This window comes from Palaemon carinicauda, chromosome 30, assembly GCF_036898095.1.
Source record: "Palaemon carinicauda isolate YSFRI2023 chromosome 30, ASM3689809v2, whole genome shotgun sequence".
NCBI lineage: Eukaryota > Metazoa > Arthropoda > Malacostraca > Decapoda > Palaemonidae > Palaemon > Palaemon carinicauda.
This window is the reverse complement of record NC_090754.1, coordinates 95,586,573-95,606,428: the sequence shown is the minus strand read 5'-3', so window position 1 is coordinate 95,606,428 and position 19,856 is coordinate 95,586,573. Positions and strand designations below refer to the sequence as shown.

The 19,856-nt window shown below is 36.3% G+C and overlaps 1 protein-coding gene across 2 annotated transcripts in view; it reads right to left on the bottom strand.

Annotated features, from left to right (window-relative positions):
- Window positions 1-19,856, bottom strand: part of LOC137623357 (integrin beta-PS-like) — a 1,240,954-nt gene that overhangs the window by 940,454 nt on the left and 280,644 nt on the right. For both annotated transcript variants that reach the window (XM_068354187.1, XM_068354188.1), the window contains exon 3: window positions 1,957-2,152. In XM_068354187.1, the coding sequence (XP_068210288.1) occupies window positions 1,957-2,152 (196 nt within the window). The remainder of the gene's footprint in view (window positions 1-1,956; window positions 2,153-19,856) is intronic.

Sequence of the window (19,856 nt, the reverse complement as noted above, 5' to 3'; positions counted from 1 at the left end):
GAGAGAGAGAGAGAGAGAGAGAGAGAGAGAGAGAGAGATTTCTACAAGCTAATAAATGAGCGCTTTTCCTTTCCCTTTTATGTATATTTCCTGGTCAACCTCAAGGTTATGAAAAAGTACAAAAAAAAAAAAAAAAAAAAAAAAAATCTGTACGCCATATTATGGTCAAGTATTATCCAATTTACAGGAAACTAGAGCCACAGTGTGCATAATTCAATTGTCTATCTTGTGATATAATTCTGCCATATCATGGTGAATTTTCATCGGATTTTAAGGAATCTAGTGCCCAAATGTACTTAATTCAATCGCCTATATTATGATATGGCGTTGACGATGGTATGCACTCTATTGTGTACCTGTTCTAATTGCATATATTTTGTATCAATGCTAGACATATAAGTTTTAAGTATACCAGATGAGAGAGAATAGAAGAAATTTACATATATGTATGTTATTCTGAAACTTTATGCATTGATATGCTATATATCACAAAATCAAGGTAAAAAGATAAAAAAGAAAAGGATAACCTCTTTTTTGAAATTTGGTGGGATGATTGGCCATGACCCTAAAATAATATCGATTTGATTTTGGAAGTGATTGGGTTAGAGTTCAAGGTCAAGGTCTTAAAAAGGTGAAACACGTGTTTCTGCTATTTTATTCGATTTAAGTGAATCTTGTGTCAAAATGTGTAAAATTCAATTTCCTATCATTTGATATAAATCATGATCAAGGTCAAAATCACGAACAAGTTAAAAACATCTCTTTTTTTTCATATTATGGTAATATTTCATGAAATTTGCTGGGATGATTGGCCATGAATAAAGGGCTATTTGATTAGATTTCTGTATTGATCGTTTCGAAGGTTAAGGTTAAAGTCATGTAAAGGACAAAAACGTATTTTTGCTACGTTGTGGTAATTTTTATCCAATTTGCATGAAACTAGCACCAGCATGTACATAATTCATTTGCCTATTTTCTGATATAAAACATGGTCAATATCAAGGCCACAAAACAGTTACATGCATCGTTTTGCTTTATTGCGGTCAAATATCATGAAATTTGGTGGGATGATTAACCATGATGCAAGAACAATTTGATTATATTTGGTAAGTGATTTATGTCGGAACTGAAGCTGAAGGACACGAAAGGGAAAACAATTTTTATCTGATATAAATGAAACTAGTGCAAAAATGTCCACAGTCCAATTTTCTATCGTTTTATATACATCATAATTAAGGTCAAGGTCACAATAGGTCAAAAACTTCTTTTTGCTATATCATGGTCGAATATCGGGTAATTTCCTGTGATAATCGGGTATGATCAATGGACAATTTTATTACATATTGGGAGTGATTGGCACGAAGGTCAAGGTCATGATCACAAAAAGATAATACACATAATTTTGCTATATCATGGTGACTTTTCATCGGATTTCCAGGAATATAGGGCCCAAATATACTTAATTCAATCGCCTATATTATGATGTGGCGTTGACGAAGGTATGCACTCTATTCTGTACCCGTTCTAATAGCATACATTTTGTATCAAGACTAGACATATAACTTTTAAGTATACCAGATGAAAGAGAATAGAAGAAATTTACATATATGGATGTTATTCTGAAACTTTATGCCTTGATTTGCTAGGATGCAGGAGATCAAACGAATTCTACCATCATATCAATGAGTATAAATGCATATAAGAATGGTGTTTACAGAAATTTACATTAGGCCTTTTATTTGAAAACCTCTATATTTCATAGAAAAATCATATCATTTCTTGTTTCACCAACTATTTTTTATTTATTTCTGGGCAGCTATTGCACTAGTTCAGGTATTTTTTTTTTAGGTTTCCAACTTTTTTAAAATTTCAAAGAATAGTAACGAATATTTGGCAAGTTATTAACGTATTAATGTTGAAAAAAAAAAAAAAAACAGCAGTTATTGCATAACCTACCAGCTCTAAGCTGCAGCTTAATCTTCTGTGGCTTCATTTGAATAATTGGTTTACTGGTTTCAGAAAAATCTTCATCTTCTACTGCATCATGAAAATTTTCATACTCCACTACATTTTCTTGTCCACAGGTTTCCTTCCACTTCCTGGCTTCAGTATGCAAATTGCTAATGCATCTGCTAGTACCATCAGTAATGTTCTGTTTGAAAAGAGAACAGTAATTTATTGTAACTAAATATAAACTGCTTGTACACATGAACAAATATTTCTCTGTAAAATAGTCTCCTCCATGTCAATACTACTCTGAGTTAATTTATTTGTAAGAAACTAGCAAAAAGTACATTATTATTATTATTATTATTATTATTATTATTATTATTATTATTATTATTATTATTATTATTGCTATTGTTGTTGCTGTTGTTGTTGTTTAATTATTATTATTATTATTATTATTATTATTATTATTATTATTATTATTAAATTTATTATTATTATTATTATTATTATTATTATTATTATTATTATTAGTAGTAGTAGTAGTAGTAGTAGTAGTAGTAGTAGTAGTAATATAGCCTTCGCCAGAAGGTTATATTTTGATGAGAGTGCATTTATTAATTAATGTTTGTATGTTTGTTTGTTTGTGATTTACAAAACTCAAAAACAATTTGACCAAACCTTATGAAGTATGGTGGGTTGATTTTCCTTGATCAATGGACATTTCGATTATATTTGAGAGTGATTGGGTCAAAGATCAAGGTCAAGGTAACAAAAATGTAAAAAAGATTTGTCGCTATATCATGGTCAATTTCTATCCAATTAGTATGAAACTAGTGACAAAAGTGACAAAATGTGCATAATTCAATAGATTATATTGTGATACATACCATATGCTATTTCAATATTAGTCTAGCTAAGCACCAGTCACCTGTCGAGTATCAAAGCCAAGGTTACGACAACATGAAACACGTCTTTTTGCTATATTGTAGTTAAGTTTCATAAGAAAATGTCGAAGAAAATGTCAAAGATATCGTTTTGCTGAATCGTGATTACCTTTTATCTGTGTTGCAGAAAAATAATGCCAAAATGTATATAATTCAATTTCCTATTTTGTTATATACAACATGATGAAGGTCTAGGGCACAAAAAGGTTAAAAATGTCTTTTTGCTATATAATGGTAAAGTCACATGAAATTTGGTGGGTGATTAGCCCTGATACTAGGACAATCTAATTAGGTTTCTGGAGTGGTTGGGTCAAAGGTTAAGATCACACGAAGTCAAAACGGTAATTTTGCTGTACCATGGTCAATTTCTATCCGATTTGCATGAAACTAGTGCCAAAATGTGCATGATTCAATTGCCTATTCTATGATGTGCCGTTGGTGAAGGCACGCTCACTATCAATTGTCATTCTAGTTATTATTATTATTATTATTATTATTATTATTATTATTATTATTATTATTATTATTATTATTATTATTACTATTATTATTATTATTATTATTATTATTATTAATTAGGTAAAAGATCCTCTTTAAGGCAAGTTTGATTGAAAACAATGGCTGCAAGTAGCATTATTTTACTCTATTTCTTAATAGCTTGAATAATCATTTTTTTCTGTATTACTGTTTTGTGCTAGTTATTTAGAACACGTTCTTCTTTATGGTTGCAAAGTCAAAATCAGGAAGTTCAAGTTGAGTATTTAATGCAGTTGACAATTTAGGTAAAGAAAAGCCATTATCAGCTACGCATTTCCCCATGACCAACTCCCTTCCTCTGGCTGTAGTGGAATGGGGAAACAATTCTGGCAATGTTCTTTTAAATGGGAATGCTGGCTCATGAGAAGGGTTGCTGGATTTACATTGGCCGCCTCATGGTACGTTGGCAGCCCAGGTAACAAAATGCATGAGGTAGTGAATTCTCATTGGCAGAGACGCTCCCTGTGAGAGAATGGTTCTCAGTCAAACTGTCTCCCTTCTCATCTAAAGGTGGTGAGCCGCCATCTTATTCTGCGCTGACTAGCCTCTGATTGGGGGAAGCGCTCGCTGGGCTGGAATCCATTATTATTATCATTATTATTATTATTATTATTATTATTATTATTATTATTATTATTATTATTATTATTATTAGCTAAGCTACAACCCTTGTTGGAAAAGCAACATGCTATATGTGGTTACTTCAGGTATCAGAGAGGCAGAATTCGTCAGCGTATATTCATTTGAGGAAAGTGGTTATAAGAGTGGTAAAATTAATTTTGCAATATTAAAGTTATAAGAGTCAGGAGACGCTAAAATAGGCATGAGTGGAGAGTTTTACCAAGACTAAAGGATAATAATCCGATTTCTGAACAAGTATACTTAGATCTATTTTCATCAAGTTGCTCATAGGTATATTATATGGTTTTTCTGAGATACCCAATAAAAAAAAAAGAAAGTTTCACTCAGCCAGAATTTAGCTGCTTATAACTCGCCTAATTTTAATATTGCAAAATCTCTTAAGCCACTCTTACAACCACTAACCTCAAATAAATATACGCTGCTGAATTTTGCCTCCCTGATACCTGAAATAACCACTCAAAACAGGTATAATTATATGGTTATCTACGATGTTGAATCATTATTTACGAACGTCCAATAATGAATGGCGGCTAAAAAAAGGGCAATGACATTTCCTTGACGGGAGCAGATCTTTTCTGATGGGGCACTAAGGATTTTTAATGATTTTCAAATTTCATAGGTTCATAAAAAAACCTACTGTAGGCGAGACAAAATGTACGGTTTAATCAAAAGTCCGCAGACACTCGGAGTGTCTCTAGTGTCACCATGATAAAATATATAAAGGCCTTCTCTTCTTACTTCTACGAGGAAATGGTCGAAGCTTTCTTTAACGCTTACAAATCTAGTAGCCATATTTCTTACTATGGTATCATTTGACATCTCGACTATCTACTATAAAACACAAACACACTCATATGTGCGCATTATATATATATATATATATATATATATATATATATATATATATATATATATATATATATATATATATATATATATATATATATACACTCGTGATTTCAATCAATGTAAATATCAACCACAAGAGTTCAGTATTAAATGCCATTGTGGTTGATATATATATATATATATATATATATATATATATATATATATATATATATATATATATATATATATATATATATATATATATATATATGTATATATATATATATATATATATATATATATATATATATATATATATATATATATATATATATATATATATATATCTTTTATATTATTTAGTGGGTGGTGCTCAGTAGATACTTTCAAGGAAAGGGTTGGGGACAGGGGATGAGAATTCCTCCCTTCACCTCGCCTTTCCGATACTGGCTGTGGGTATATAATTATAGGAATTCATTTCTGTGTTAGAATTTGTAGAGAAAGGTTAAATGAGAATTCTCTATACAAGTTGTAAAATATTATTTTTTTTATCGTTGCCTAAATTTTACATGATAAATGTTAATGTTCTAGTAAATATTTCAGATATAATTCATTATTATTCAATTTGTAGTAGCAATAGAATAAAGTATCTACTATTATAGTAAGGTTACTTATTAGCGCAAATAGATATTAATTCTAGTGATGACCGCATATTACATTCAATATAATCAAAGTTTGGTTAACTAAGTTGAAAATACGTTTAGTCTAGGTAAATGAGACCACTATTACATTCTGGCACAACCTTAGAAAATGTTTTTTTTTTTTATTGACAAATCATAAAAAAATGTTGCATAGTTTCAGAACTACGTAATTTTCCAAAATATTGTCATGATATTAAGATATGCTCTTTTGCCAGTAATGTAGCCGCTATTCTGCTGGAGAAAATATGCACGTGCATATAGCAAAAGTACAAAATGAATCCTTAGGCTAATACCTTCACTGTACATTATGATTGTGTAAATACTAGTAGCTCTATGTTAAAGAGATTACTTAGCTTGGAGATCATGCTGACTTCTTGCGCTTCTATACTAAAAGATTAGCGGCCTTTATTAAATGAATTGTCCCCAAATGTATAGTCGTAATTCACATTTGCATAACGAATGATTTGCAAGACTTAGCATTCCCAAATGTCATATGTGATAATTTCAATAAGGTTTTTCCATTCCTTAAATTCTTTTGAGCAATGCTCATCACACCGTTTCATGAAATTTTACCATTGCTTTATGAAAAAATTAGCTGTTTGGATTTTCCTTCAAAATACCATGATAGTTTTGAATATGTCGGTTTTTTGTCATAGATTGCTACTTGAATTGTTAAGCTCGTTCCGGGCTACTTATTCCACTAAGTTATCCACCTGACCATCAGCGACGATGAAGCAGAGTTTACTTGTGAGGATTGAGACAGTAAGGAATCAAGACTCAATACAACACCATTTTAACTCAGTGGTAAGTAGTCTAGAGTGTGAATTTTCAATTCAGTTGAAAGAATTATTATTTTATGAAATATTACCATAATTTTTTACATGTTATTTAGATTGCCTTTTTAAAGTTATGAAATGTTTTATTTCCATATATACCTCCAGCAATCATAAATTTATTCCATTTTACTCTTGCATTTTTGTATATGTGGTTAATCTAGTTTCAGATATTATGGCTGAGCAAAGATGCAATTCTCCTGAAATCCTACCTAATCGTGCAAGGACTAATGCCTTCTGGGAATGTAATTTGCCCATCAATGTAATTTGCCAACACACTGGGTTTCATCGCTCTACCATCCATAAATGGATTAAACGATGGCAAGAGGAAGGGACCATAAAGACCAGATTCCGTATTGAAAGACCGAAAGTGACCACTCCTTAAGAAGACGAATCCATTATAGCAGCGTTGCAAGTAATAGTATTTACTTCAGCCTTTCAAATGACATGAGACCTTCAACTTGGGTGTAGTACCCATACAACAAGACGCTGTCTCTATTCATGTAACATTTAGTGTTACGCGCTAACAAGGAAGGAATTTTTTAACCTTGCTGCAAGATTTGCCCTACAGTATTCAGTAGAGTATTCCACTGATGAAAAATGTTTTTCGTCAGTGAAATAGGTAAGGTTTCCAAATGTTCCCCACATTCAGGAATCCTCCCGTACCTTAATTTTAGTACTTCGTATGAGTTAGCTGTTCAGAGAGATCATAAATGTCCCTTACTTCACTCAAAGTTCAAGATATGCATCCTTTAATCAACCATTCAAGAACTCTATATATAGACTACATTCCATATACTTTACCAAGATTTAAAGCTATTTCCTGTGTACTTTGTTTGTGTTCTTCGCAAAGCAGACTATTTATACATTGTATGCCAATATGACTTGTCAAGATGCAACGTAGTTTTATATATTCTATATTTTTATTAAAGGTAGAAATAAGTTAAATATAATTTCTTTAACTGCATGGACTATACAATATATTAGAAATATTTAAAAAAAAAAATTCTAGTTAGTCATAAACTTTTTCTTCCATGTTTGCCGTAACCCTTCTAAACATATAATAGACGGAATTGTTGAAATGTTGTATTATTTCTAATTATGTATGCAACAGGGGAACAAGTATTACTGGAGGGTCCGTAACTCTCACTATGACAAAGACGATATTGTAGAAACCAAAAGAAGTGGTTAGAGTTAACACAGCCTTGTGGGGCTGGATGTGGGCGTTTGGACCCGGTGGGTTACTCCATAATGATGGGTGCTTAACGAGCAAGAAATATATATCTATCCTTGAAGCCCTAGCTCGGAGTGTTCGAGCAATGGCCATACCAGCTCCCCAAACTATCAAGGTAATATTTAAACTACAAGTTCTACTGCTGATGCAGTAAGCAGGGAGGGGGGGGGGGGGAAGGAAAGATAACACTTTAAGGGTAATGATAGGGAGAGAATAAAATATTGTAAAACTGGAAATTGAAATTACATGTATAACTATCTTGAGAGGCTCTCCTATGCTGTTTTTTTTTTTTTTATCAATCTATTATTTTGTTTCTTTATTCTTTCAAGCCATAACGGCAGAGAGGACAAGCATAAAGGACAGGTTTCGGACACTGTAATCTCTTCCCCTATAGAAAATCAATTTCTTATTCATTCATTAACTTTATTTTTTTCTGATTGAATAATTATCAATCAAATAGTTTAAATCCGATTTCTCCTAGGTTGTCCAGGACAGAAGCCCTATACATACATGTATGAGGGTGAGAGAATAGTGTTGTCTGCATGCCGAGGTTGAGTTTTTGGACTGGCCGACTAAGGGATGCAGCATTAACCCCATAGAAAACTTATGGTGTATAATAGTTCAAGAGTGGGACATCGGACAAGAGCCAACAAAGGAAGCAGTAGAAGCCCATGCAATCGAAGTTTGGGAAGGCATTCGCCGTCGACCGAATATATGTTTCAATCTTGTAGAGTGTATGCCAAGGGGGCTTAATAATGTAATTGATGTAAACGGGGGTTTGACAAAATATTTAAGTTAAAGCATGGTAAAAAAAAAATTGACTGTCCCTTTTTATCACTGAATCACGCAGCTGAGTGGTGTTTTCGAAGTCTTGAAGTTTTTCTTACTATAGTTTTTTATTTTCTAAGCTTCTTCCTCATTCCCCAGACTGATTGGGTTAGCTCTTCATCCTTTTACAATTGTGTTCCTTTCAATCATTATTTATTCATGTATTCGTTAAACATTCTCCTTTTTAACCAATAGATGACCACACTCAAGAGCCTCGCTTCGGCCGTCAATATTAGCAACTGGATTCTTGCTACTTCCCCCCCCCCCCCACCCCCCACCCCACCCCCAGAAAAGAAATTAGCCTGACGCGAATTGTAAATCGCAGTTCCGCGAATTAAAAGTGTTATTCAGCTTTATTTGTATAATTTCCGTTACATAACTTTAAATTATTCCAGTTTACGAATATCTTCATTAAAATATTATAAGTATTAATGTTGGTTGGCATTAAACAAAAGAGCATTATCGCAATGATCTTATTAATTGGAGAAACATGTGGTAAGAAGTCTACAGGACATGATGTAAGTAACTTGAAGAACGTTTAGCTGGGAAAAAAGTAGGTATAAGTAATAATTCTACAAAATAGCCCCGTTCTATTTACTCCAGTTTGACCATAGGGCATCGATAAATTGTCATGCTAATTTAAAGCTCTTGTGATAAGGATTGAATTAGCAAAGTACCAGAGATTTTACTGCATGTGTAGAAGATTTATATTCAAATGGCAATGCTAACTGTTCTTGGCCACGGACATAGACAACAATACGGCAAAGCGCATGGAAAAGAAAATGTATGAAAATAGAAGAATAATTGGTCTTGGATCTAAATATTGAGATGACAAAGCCCAATGAATATAACTGACTTGGGAAGTATTTTACAGTAAAGTATCATAACGTTTTACGAAATTCTGGGATTTATGAATATCGACATGACAAAAGTCTTTGGCAATAACCATAGTATTTTTAAAAAATACTGCTGTAGTCTGTTGGAAGCATAATATCATTTTCATTAAGAAAATTGCATAATCTTGCAATACGAAATTGCGAAATGAATAAATGCCCGAAAATTAGTTTAAATGGTGAACTATTATATCTTTAAAACAAAACTGAAAAAAATTGATTTTCTCTCTCGCTCTCTCTCTCTCTCTCTCTCTCTCTCTCTCTCTCTCTCTCTCTCTCTCTCTCTCTCTCTCTCTCTGAATGACTCTGGGGGTGATATAATTTCATTTATAGTGTGTTTTCCTTTTAAATATTATACAGTATCAAACTATAAATGAAACTTAAGAAATAGGGACTTGAATGAGACTCCTGTCGAAATTATCTGATAGGGTATTGGTTAACAGAAGTTGTATACCTTGTGAGGATACAGAGAGGATACGTGTGGACGTACAAGTAGCACAGAAAAGGCCTGAGGCGGATTAGCCAGGATTAGGTTTAAATTTGTATTTCTTTTGGTACAAAAATCATTGAATAATAATATTGATATAAAATGTACATATTTGATAATCACATCAGAAAAAAGAGCGGATAATTCTGCGTTTACTGATACAGAACAAAATATCTCGAATTTGAATACAAATGCGTGAAATACATACAAAGGGTTTATAGACATAAAAACACACCTGTCGGAAGGTGTCCGTACAAGTACACCCCGCCCCCACCAGAGTTATATAAAAAAAAATTATTCAATGAGTGGGAGGAAATATGTTAAACATCTTCGTTTTTTAATCTTCTTGGAGGGTACAGGGTTCTTTCGGAATGGGACTGTCGCGGTGGGGAATTTTGTTTATTTCTTGATTGTGTTTTCTTTGACAGGATTCCTCCCCGTGGTCTTGGGTTAGGGTTCTTGACTGTCTGAGGTGTGGCGGTATTATGCGTCATTTTCTTGTGTTGAGGAGGTATCTGTGGTCAATGGCCTGTTTTGTCCGTGAATTGTTCGTTATTAATGATGAATGCTGGCTTTAACCTGTTAATCAAGATCCAGTCTTCTCTTCCGTGGATGAGTAGAAGGTTTCTGTTGATGACTCAGTAGGGTCTTTGTATGGACGTCTTAGTCGGGGTTGGTGGGCATCGTTACAGATGAAAATGAACTCGCACGTCCGTAGATTCTGCGACATGAACGTTTTTGTTGTGTCGTTTAAAGTTCGATGACACAGGGTGAATTTGCTTACGATGTTTCTGATTCTGACTGGGGTCTGGTCGCTTTCGTTGGATGGTGCCGGGAAGAATTCTCCTGGCACGGGTATGGTTTCTCCGTAAACTTATTCTGCTGATGATCGTTCGTTGGATCTGGGGTCGGTGCGTAGTCCTAGGAGGACCAAGGGTAACTGGGTCTTCCAGTTGTCGTCAGAGCAACGGGCCATCAGGGAAGCTTTGAGGTACTGATGGGCCTGTTCGATCATTCCGTTGGCAGCGGGGTTGTAAGAGGTTGTGCTGTGGGTGGTGATCCCAAGTGATTTTGTGAGGGCACCCCAGACATCTGACAGGAAGGCCGGTCCCCTGTCGGTTGTAATGTCGTCTGGAACGCTGAACCTGCTGATCCAACTTGAAAGGAGGGCATTGGTACAGGAGGGTGTTGATGAATCTTGCATGAGGGTTGCTTCGATCCACCGGGTAGACCTGTCGATGACTGTCAACAGGAAGCGGTCCCCTCCGGAAGGGGGAAGGGGGCCAACAACATCAATGTGCTCGTGGCCGAAACGTCTCATGGGATGCTTGAAGTTCCCGATTTCTGATGTTGTGTCGGGAAATTTTGCTTGTTTGGCAGTTGATGCAGCTGCGAGCCCACCAGGTGATGTCCTTCCTCATCCCGTGCCAGATCAATTTGCTAGATATGATTCTTGCCGTCATTCTGCCCAAGGGATGGGAGAGGGAGTGTACTATATCGAAGACGACTTTTCTTCGAGAGGAGGGTACCAGGGGCCTGGGACGGCCAGTACTGACGTCGCAAAAGAGGGCCATGTTAGATGATCCTAACGGGACGTCTTCCCATTTTAAAGCCGTGACGGCTGTCTGGTAGGCTGGAGTTCCTGGGTCGAGTTGTTGCTCATGTGCCAGATCCTCGTAGTCAATGCTGAGGTGGATGGCGTCTATATCTATCCCGGAGAGGGCGTTTGCCACCGGATTTTTCTTCCCTGTTATGCATTGGAGTGTGCATTCAAATTTTGCGATGGGGCGAGGTCTCTCTGTTGACGGACTGACCAGGCGTCACCTGTCTTTGTGAAGGCGTGGACTAGTGGTTGGTGGTCAGTTCGAATATTAAAAGGGGTACCTTCTAAACGGTACTTGAAATATTTTACCGCTGTGTAGACTGCAAGGAGCTCTCGGTTGAAAGTACTGTACCTTTGCTCGGCGCCGTTGAGTTTTTTGCTGAAGAAGGCGATAGGCTGCAGGCGCCGTTGACCAATTGTTCTAAGGCGGCTCTGTGTAGACTGCAAGGAGCTCTCGGTTGAAAGTACTGTACCTTTGCTCGGCGCCGTTGAGTTTTTTGCTGAAGAAGGCGATAGGCTGCAAGCGCCGTTGACCAATTGTTCTAAGGCGGCTCTGCAGGCTGTGTTGCAGGCGTCGGTGGTCAGCTGCAGGGGTGCTCCTGGGGTGACGAAGGCCAACGTTGTAGCTTTGGCGAGGGCTGCCTTCGTCTTTTTGAATGCTGACTGCTGCTCTGCGTTCCAGGACAACGATTTTGGTTTACCCTTTAGGACATCAAATAGTGGCGCTGAGATACCTGCAATGTTAGGAATAAAATGCCTGTAATAATTAACCATTCCGAGGAATTCTTGTAGTTTTTTGATGGTTTTGGTGGTGTAAATTCTTCTGTTGCCTTGGTTTTTTTTATGTTAGGGGATGTACGCCTTCGTTGGAGATTTTGTTGTCCAGGAAGTCGATGAAATCGGTGCCGAAAGTGCACTTATCAAATCCTACGATTAGCACGTTGTCCTGGAGTCGACGGAGAACAATTCGAATGTGCTGAAGATGTTCGTCTTGCAGTTTTAAAAACATCAGGATGTCGTCTACGTAACAGCAGCAAAATGGTAAGTCCCCCAGGAGGCTGTCCACCAGACGCTGGAAGTGGAGTATGCGAAGATGTAGGTGCCGAAGGGGGTGATAATGGCCGGCTTTGGAATGTCCTCTGGGTTGACAGGGACCTAAAAATAGGATTTAAAAAGATCCATTTTAGAGAAGATTTTTGCCCCATCCAGGGCCCAGATGAGATCCTGGATGTTGGGCAAGGGATAATGGTCAGGTGTGGTGGCGAGGTTAAGGCGTCTGTAATTTCCACATGGACGCCATCTCCCGTCTGATTTCCTGACCATATGGAGAGGGGAGGCCCATGGGCTGGAGACCTTCCTGCATACGCCCATTCTTCCCATCTCCTGGAAGGCCTTTTATGCACCTTGGAGTTTATTAGGTGGTAGGCGGCGAAACCTTGCATGCGTTAGCGGGCCCTTCGTTGTTATGTGGTGGTAGATGCCGTGCCTAGGGGGTTTTCCTGTTGTCAGTCATAACTCAGGATTGAATACATCTGGGAATTCATGGGAGAGGATTTTGTATCTGTGGGTAGAAACAGAGTGAGCGGCAGGCATTGAAGGGCCCAGGGTTAAGGCTGTGGATTGGAATGAATCAATGTCTATTAATCTCTTCTTGGTGATGTCGACCAGGAGTCCGTGATGGCCTAGGAAATCTGCTCCAAGGATAGGGTTGGGAACATCAGGGATGATAAAATTCCAAGTGAAAGGCCTTGGTAATAAGCAGACAGTCGTCTATTTCGTCCCATAACTCTTTATATGTGTGCCCTTGGCTGCTGTAAGGCTTGTTGAAGAGTCAATTGATTGATTCTTTGCGCCTTTTGTAGGCGGCAATATGGAGTGGGTGGCCCCCGTGTCTACCAGGAATCTTTTGTTTGAGAGGCTGTATTTGATGTAGAAAGCCGTGTATGTAGGGGCGAAGGCTGCAGCCACTTTGCGTGGCCACCTGGGCCCTTCTTTGGAAATGAGCAGGGCGGCAAGCAACGTTTTGCATCTTTACCAAATCTTTTACGGTAGAAACACCATGTTAGTTCGTGGTTGCGGTAGTTTCACCTTGTGATGACAGCGCAGATTTGGTCTGAGTTGGAATCTTCCACTAGTACTTCGCTGATGGTGTTGGTTGCGGCGAGCTTTGAAGCTCTAGCCGCGTCGAAGAGATGCTGCACTCTCCTGATGAGGTCGTCTGTTTCCAGCCGGTGGGGTTGCAGGAGTTGGATCCTGACTTCTGGTGGAAGGCGACATAAAAAGATTTCTCTGTCTAGGTTGATCTTCCTTCTGTTTTCGTCTGCGTCTCAGCCAGGGAGGAAAATTAAATTCTGCAATTCTTCCCATGCTTCTGTTGGAGATTGGTCCCCAAGGGGTTGCTGCATTAGGTCGAAAATTCTGAGGGCACTTTCAGGTACGGGCGGAGAGTAGAGCTCTATAAGCTTTGCCCGAAGTTCTGTGTATAATGGACGACTTGCCCGGGACTCGATCTATTGTGCCAACTTGTCAAAAACGTCTTCTGGTAGTGCTGAGAGTATGATTTTGGCAAGGTCGGTCCCCCGGGTGAGTCCCGCGATGCGAAATTAAACGTCTGCATGGGTCAGCCATGCCGAGACGTATTTGTGTGAGAACGGCGGGAGATTGATGTTCGCCAGGTTGGTGTGTTGTTTAGCAGGCAAGGTCGTGGGTGGGTTGGATACGGTGGTCTTGTCGGCCGCAAAACTGGTAAACTCGTTGTTAGGCATCAGAAATTTTTTTCGCCAAAACACTCATAAGAGCGCCGTATTTAGTCCGTTAATGGTGGTCTCTTTGTACCTCACGATCCAAAACACTCAAGCGAGTGCCGTTTCAAGTCCGCTAATGGAAAGTAGTGTCCAAGGGCATTTCTGCTCCGGGGTCACCAGTTTTTAGGATATGGAGAGACAGTTTCCGACACTGATGGTTTATTGACGAGAGAGCCGGACTACATCGAGACGTTTGGACGTACAAGTAGCGCAGAAAATACCTGAGGCCCTTTAACCAGGCTTAGGTTTAAATTTGTGTTTCTTTTGGTATAAAAATCATTGAATAATAATCTTAATATAAAATGTACATATTTGATTGTCATATCAAAAGAAAGAGCGGAGAATTCCGCGTGTACCGATACACAACAAAATATCTTGAATTTAAATACAAATGCGTGAAATACATACAAAGGGTTTATAGACATAGAAACACACTTGTCGGAAGGTGTCCGTACAACCTATACAACTTCATTAATTTCTACTTGCTCATTTGGATATATCTATCTATCTATCTATCTATCTCTCTCTCTCTCTCTCTCTCTCTCTCTCTCTCTCTCTCTCTCTCTCTCTCTCTCTCTCTCTCTCTCTATATATATATATATATATATATATATATATATATATATATATATATATATATATATATATATATATATATATATATATATATATATATATATATATATATATATATATATATATATATATATATATATAGATATATATATATATATATATATATGTGTGTGTGTGTGTGTGTGTGTGTGTAATGCACACATATTTGTGTGCTCTATGTTTTATAGTAGATAATATAGACGTCAAATGATACCGCAGTAAGAATTGTGGCAACTAGATTTGTAAGCGTTGTATTCATTCGCTGAGGTAGAAGAAAGCTCCGTCCATTTCCTTGTAGTAGTAAGAAGAGAAAGCCTATATCTATTTAGTCATGGGGACACAAGAGACATCTGACGGAAAATATCCCCTGTGTGTCTTCGGACTTTTGATTCTAGCTGTACTACTCTACAGCTTGAAGCTGAAATCTAAATGTTGGGAGGGTGGGTTTTGTTCTCCACTTGTCAGCAACTGATATCACCTTGTTAAAAGTTTAATAGCCATTCCAGCTTTGATAAAATCACACTCCTATGAAAAAGTGATGCCTTGCATTTGTGTAGGAGCAATCCATGCGTAATTGATTGCATGAAATGATGCTTTTATATGTGGAAAATATATTGTTTCTGCCTTTTTGGAAAGAGAGAGAGAGAGAGAGAGAGAGAGAGAGAGAGAGAGAGAGAGAGAGAGAGAGAGAGAGAGAGAGAGAGAGAGAGAGAGAGAGATTAATTTAATATTTTTTCATGACTTTTTCGTTTGATTGATCAGATGAATGTGTGATTTGTATTTTAAAACTCAAGCAAAATAAAACAAGAATGTTTGAATCATGGAATGAGTCACGTTTGCATATGTTAAGATTCTAGTTCTTATGAAATATTTTCAGTAATATAAGATCTCGATAGAGTATATAACATAACTGAAAATAGAAATTTGCATATAGATTGTTATGTATTATTGTAATAATGTACTGTATTTATTTCAAGTGTTACAGGTATTGCGCAACATTGCATCATATTGCATGAATAAAACATGTTATGCGTTGTACATAAGTGAAATGATTTATTTTGATATTAAGATTCAAACATTTATTAATTACCTCAAAGATAGGATGTGATTCTTTATAGTTTTGTACTGAAGTAGGATTTAAGTCTTTTGAGAGCAATGCTCTTTTGTTGTTTGGCAATATTTTGGTTTTGTCAGATTGTGCATGATGCTCCACACACACTTAAGAGTTGGCTGTCATAGAGGAATGTAGTCACAAGATTTATTCAAGTGTATTTTAAGAATACCAACGTATCATTAAATCCCACCAAGAAAAATTGACGACCACAGATGGGATCAGCTGAGGGTTAATTACTAACAATTCTTCATCTGTGTTCTAGGTAATCAGTAAGGTTGTTATGTAGACATCCTATCATCATATCAATTGACGACCACAGATGGGATCAGCTGAGGGTTAATTACTAACAATTCCCCATCTATGTTCTAGGTAATCATTAAGGTTGTTATGTAGATATCCTATCATCATATTAATTGGCGACAAGCAGAAGGACGAACACACGCAGAAGAAACATTGGGGCTTTTGTAGATTGATAGCCAGCACAAGAGAAGGAGCTTTTGTAGATCGATGAAGAACAGCAGAGAAGGCCCAATGAAGATTTCCTAAGCCGCAGAACGGAGATATATCATCATAGCAAGCAAACAAAAGAAAAAGTGTAATTTAATGTTGGGTAGGATACAAAAAAGGTGAGATACAAAGTGACATCAGAACAGTAACCTATTTTAGGTAATAAGGTAAGAATTAAAATGCCTTTTGGCATTGAATATCCTGAACGATTTAGCATCACAGCTGAGCCTAATTCTGTTGCAACACGATGGCAACAGTGGTGTGAGAAATTTAAGATATATTTAGAAGCATTAGGGAATATGAGGGATGCCCAAAAGAAGACATTATTACTTCATACAGCAGGTAAGGAAGTTCGGGAAGTGTTTAAGACATTGCAGCCTATAGATGACACAAGTGAAGCTGCAATTAAGGCTTTTACCACATATTTTGCTCCTCAGGTCAATAAATTTTTTGAAAGATACCAGTTTACGGGGCAGGCTTATCAGAAAGAAAATGAAAGTTTAGATGCATTTGTGACTAGACTAAAGAATTTAGCTGTTTCATGTGAATTTCTAGAATTAGAAAATGTTATCATAGATCAAGTTATTGCACATTGCACATCACAAGAGCTAAGAAAGAAATTACTGCAAGATAAAGATTTAACAATAAAAAAAGTATTGATAACAGGTATAGATTTAGAAACATGAAATAGGCAAAGTAACTTAATAGGTAGTTCTACAAGCAATAGAATGGAAAATTCTAAAGGTAATACAGTAGGTTCTAAGTGGAAAATGTTATGTATTATTGTAATAATGTACTGTATTATTTCAAGTGTTACATGTATTGCGCAACATTGCATCATATTGCATGAATAAAACATATTATGCTTTGTATATAAGTGAAATGATTTATTTTGATGTTAGGATTCAAGCCTTTATTAATTACTTCAAAGATAGGATGTGATTCTTTATAGTTTTGTACTGAAGTAGGATTTAAGTCTTTGAGACCGTTGCTCTTTTGTTGTTTAGCAATGTTTTTTTTTTTTTTTTTTTTTTTTTTTTTTTTTTTTTTTTTTTTTTTTTTTTTTTGTCAGATTGTATATGACGCTCCACACACACTTGGGAGTTGGCTGTCATAGAGCAATGTAGTCACAGGATTTATTCAATTGTATTCTAAGAATACAAACGTATCATTAAATCCCACCAAGAAAAATTGACGACCACAGATGGAATCAGATGAAGGTTAATTACCAGCATTTCTTCATCAATTGCAGGTAACAATATGTTTGATATGTTGACATCCTATCATCATATTAATTGGTGACAAGCAGAACGACGAACACACACAGAAAAAATATTGGAGCTTTTGTAGATTGATGGCCAGCACAAGAGAAGGAGCTTTTATAGATCAATGGAGAAGAGGAGAGAAGGCCCAATGAAGATTTTCCAAGCAGCAGAACGGAGGAATTTCACCATCGTAAGCAAACTAAAGAAAAAGTGAAATTTAAGGTTTGGTAGGATACAAAAAAGGTGAGATACAAAGTGACTTCAGAACAGTAACCTATTGTATGTAATAAGATAAGAATTAAAATGCCTTTTGCCATTGAACATCCTGATCAATTTAGCATCACAGCTGAGCCCAATTCTGTTGCAACATGATGGCAACAGTGGTGTGAGAAATTTAAGATTTATTTAGAAGCATTAGGGAATGTGAAGGATGCCCAAAAGAAGGCATTATTACTTCATACAGCAGGTAGAGAAATTCAGGGAGTGTTTAAGACATTGCAGCCTACAGATGACATAAGTGAAGCTGCAATTAAGGCTCTTACCACATATTTTGCTCCTCAGGTCAATAAATTTTTTGAAAGATACCAGTTTATGGCGCAGGCTTATCAGAAAGAAAATGAAAGTTTAGATGCATTTGTGACTAGACTAAAGAATTTAGCTGTTTCATGTGATTTTCTAGAGTTGGAAAATGTTATCATGGATCAAGTTATTGCCCTTTGCACATACCAAGAGCTAAGAAAGAAATTATTGCAAGATAAAGATTTAACACTAGAATAGGTATTGATAACTGGCAGAGCTTTAGAAACATCAAATAGGCAAAGTAACAAAATAGGTAGTTTACAAGCAATAGAATGGAAAATTCCAAAATTAATACAGTAGGATCTAAGTGGAAAACCAAAGAGAATCAGAGAAGGGATATATCAAAGACTAGCCATAGAACAGTGCCTAACTCTAATATTCATAAATATCAAAATCAGGCCTATACACAGAAACAACAGGAAAGACCCATGTATTATAGATATGTTAAAACTGATCATCTTGCATACGAAGCAAAGAAATGCCCTGCTGCTGGACAAACATGCCAGAATTGCAGAAAGATAGGTCATTTTGCAAATGCTTGTAGATTTCCTAAACATTACGCAAAGAAAATAAATGCTATAGTTGATACCATTGGTCAAGAGAATAATGCGGAAAATGTTCATGATAATCAGGTTAGGTCAGAAACTGATTTTGCGTTTCGCATTAATTCCGTCAACAAAGGTGCAAAGAAACATATCCTAGTAGAAGTAAGCAGATATGGTAAACCAATTTTGATACAAGTTGACACAACAGCCAATGTATCAATTATGTCTGAGAAAAAAGCTAAAAGCATTCCTAATTTGTTATTAGAAGGTACCAATAGAGTTTTGATATTCAGATAATAGGTGCTTCAAACGTAGAAGTACAGTACAAAGAACAGAAACTAGAGAGAATGCCATTAACAGCAGTAAAAGGTAATGGACAAACGTTGCTAGATTTAGATTGGCTACAGTATTTGAAATTAGATTGGCCTAGTATTTTGAAGGTTACAGGTACACAAGATGAACACAAAAAATGAAATTTCTGTGAATAATATAATATTAGAGGTTCAAGACGTATTTGAAGATAAAGTAGGTACAGTAATGAACGCAAAGGCAATTTTAGTTTTGAAACCTGACAGTTCTCCTAGATTTTGTGCTCCCAGACCAGTACCATAAGCACTGAAAAGTGCAGTTGAAACAGAAATCAGGAGATTAGCAAATGAAGGTTCCTGGGAAAAGGTTACATATTCAGATTGGGCTACACCATTAGTTCCTGTTGTGAAGGAAAGTGGATATTTTAGGTTATGTGGAGATTACAAAGTAACGTTGAATCCACAACTGCAAGTAGCTCAACATCCCTTACCAAATCCAAAAGACATGTTTGCAACTATTTTTAGGATGCAGTGTTTTTTTTTCTAAATTAGATTTAAGACAAGCATTTCAACAGCTTCCCATGGATGAAACTGCACAAGAATTATGTACAGTAAATACATCCTTAAGTTTGT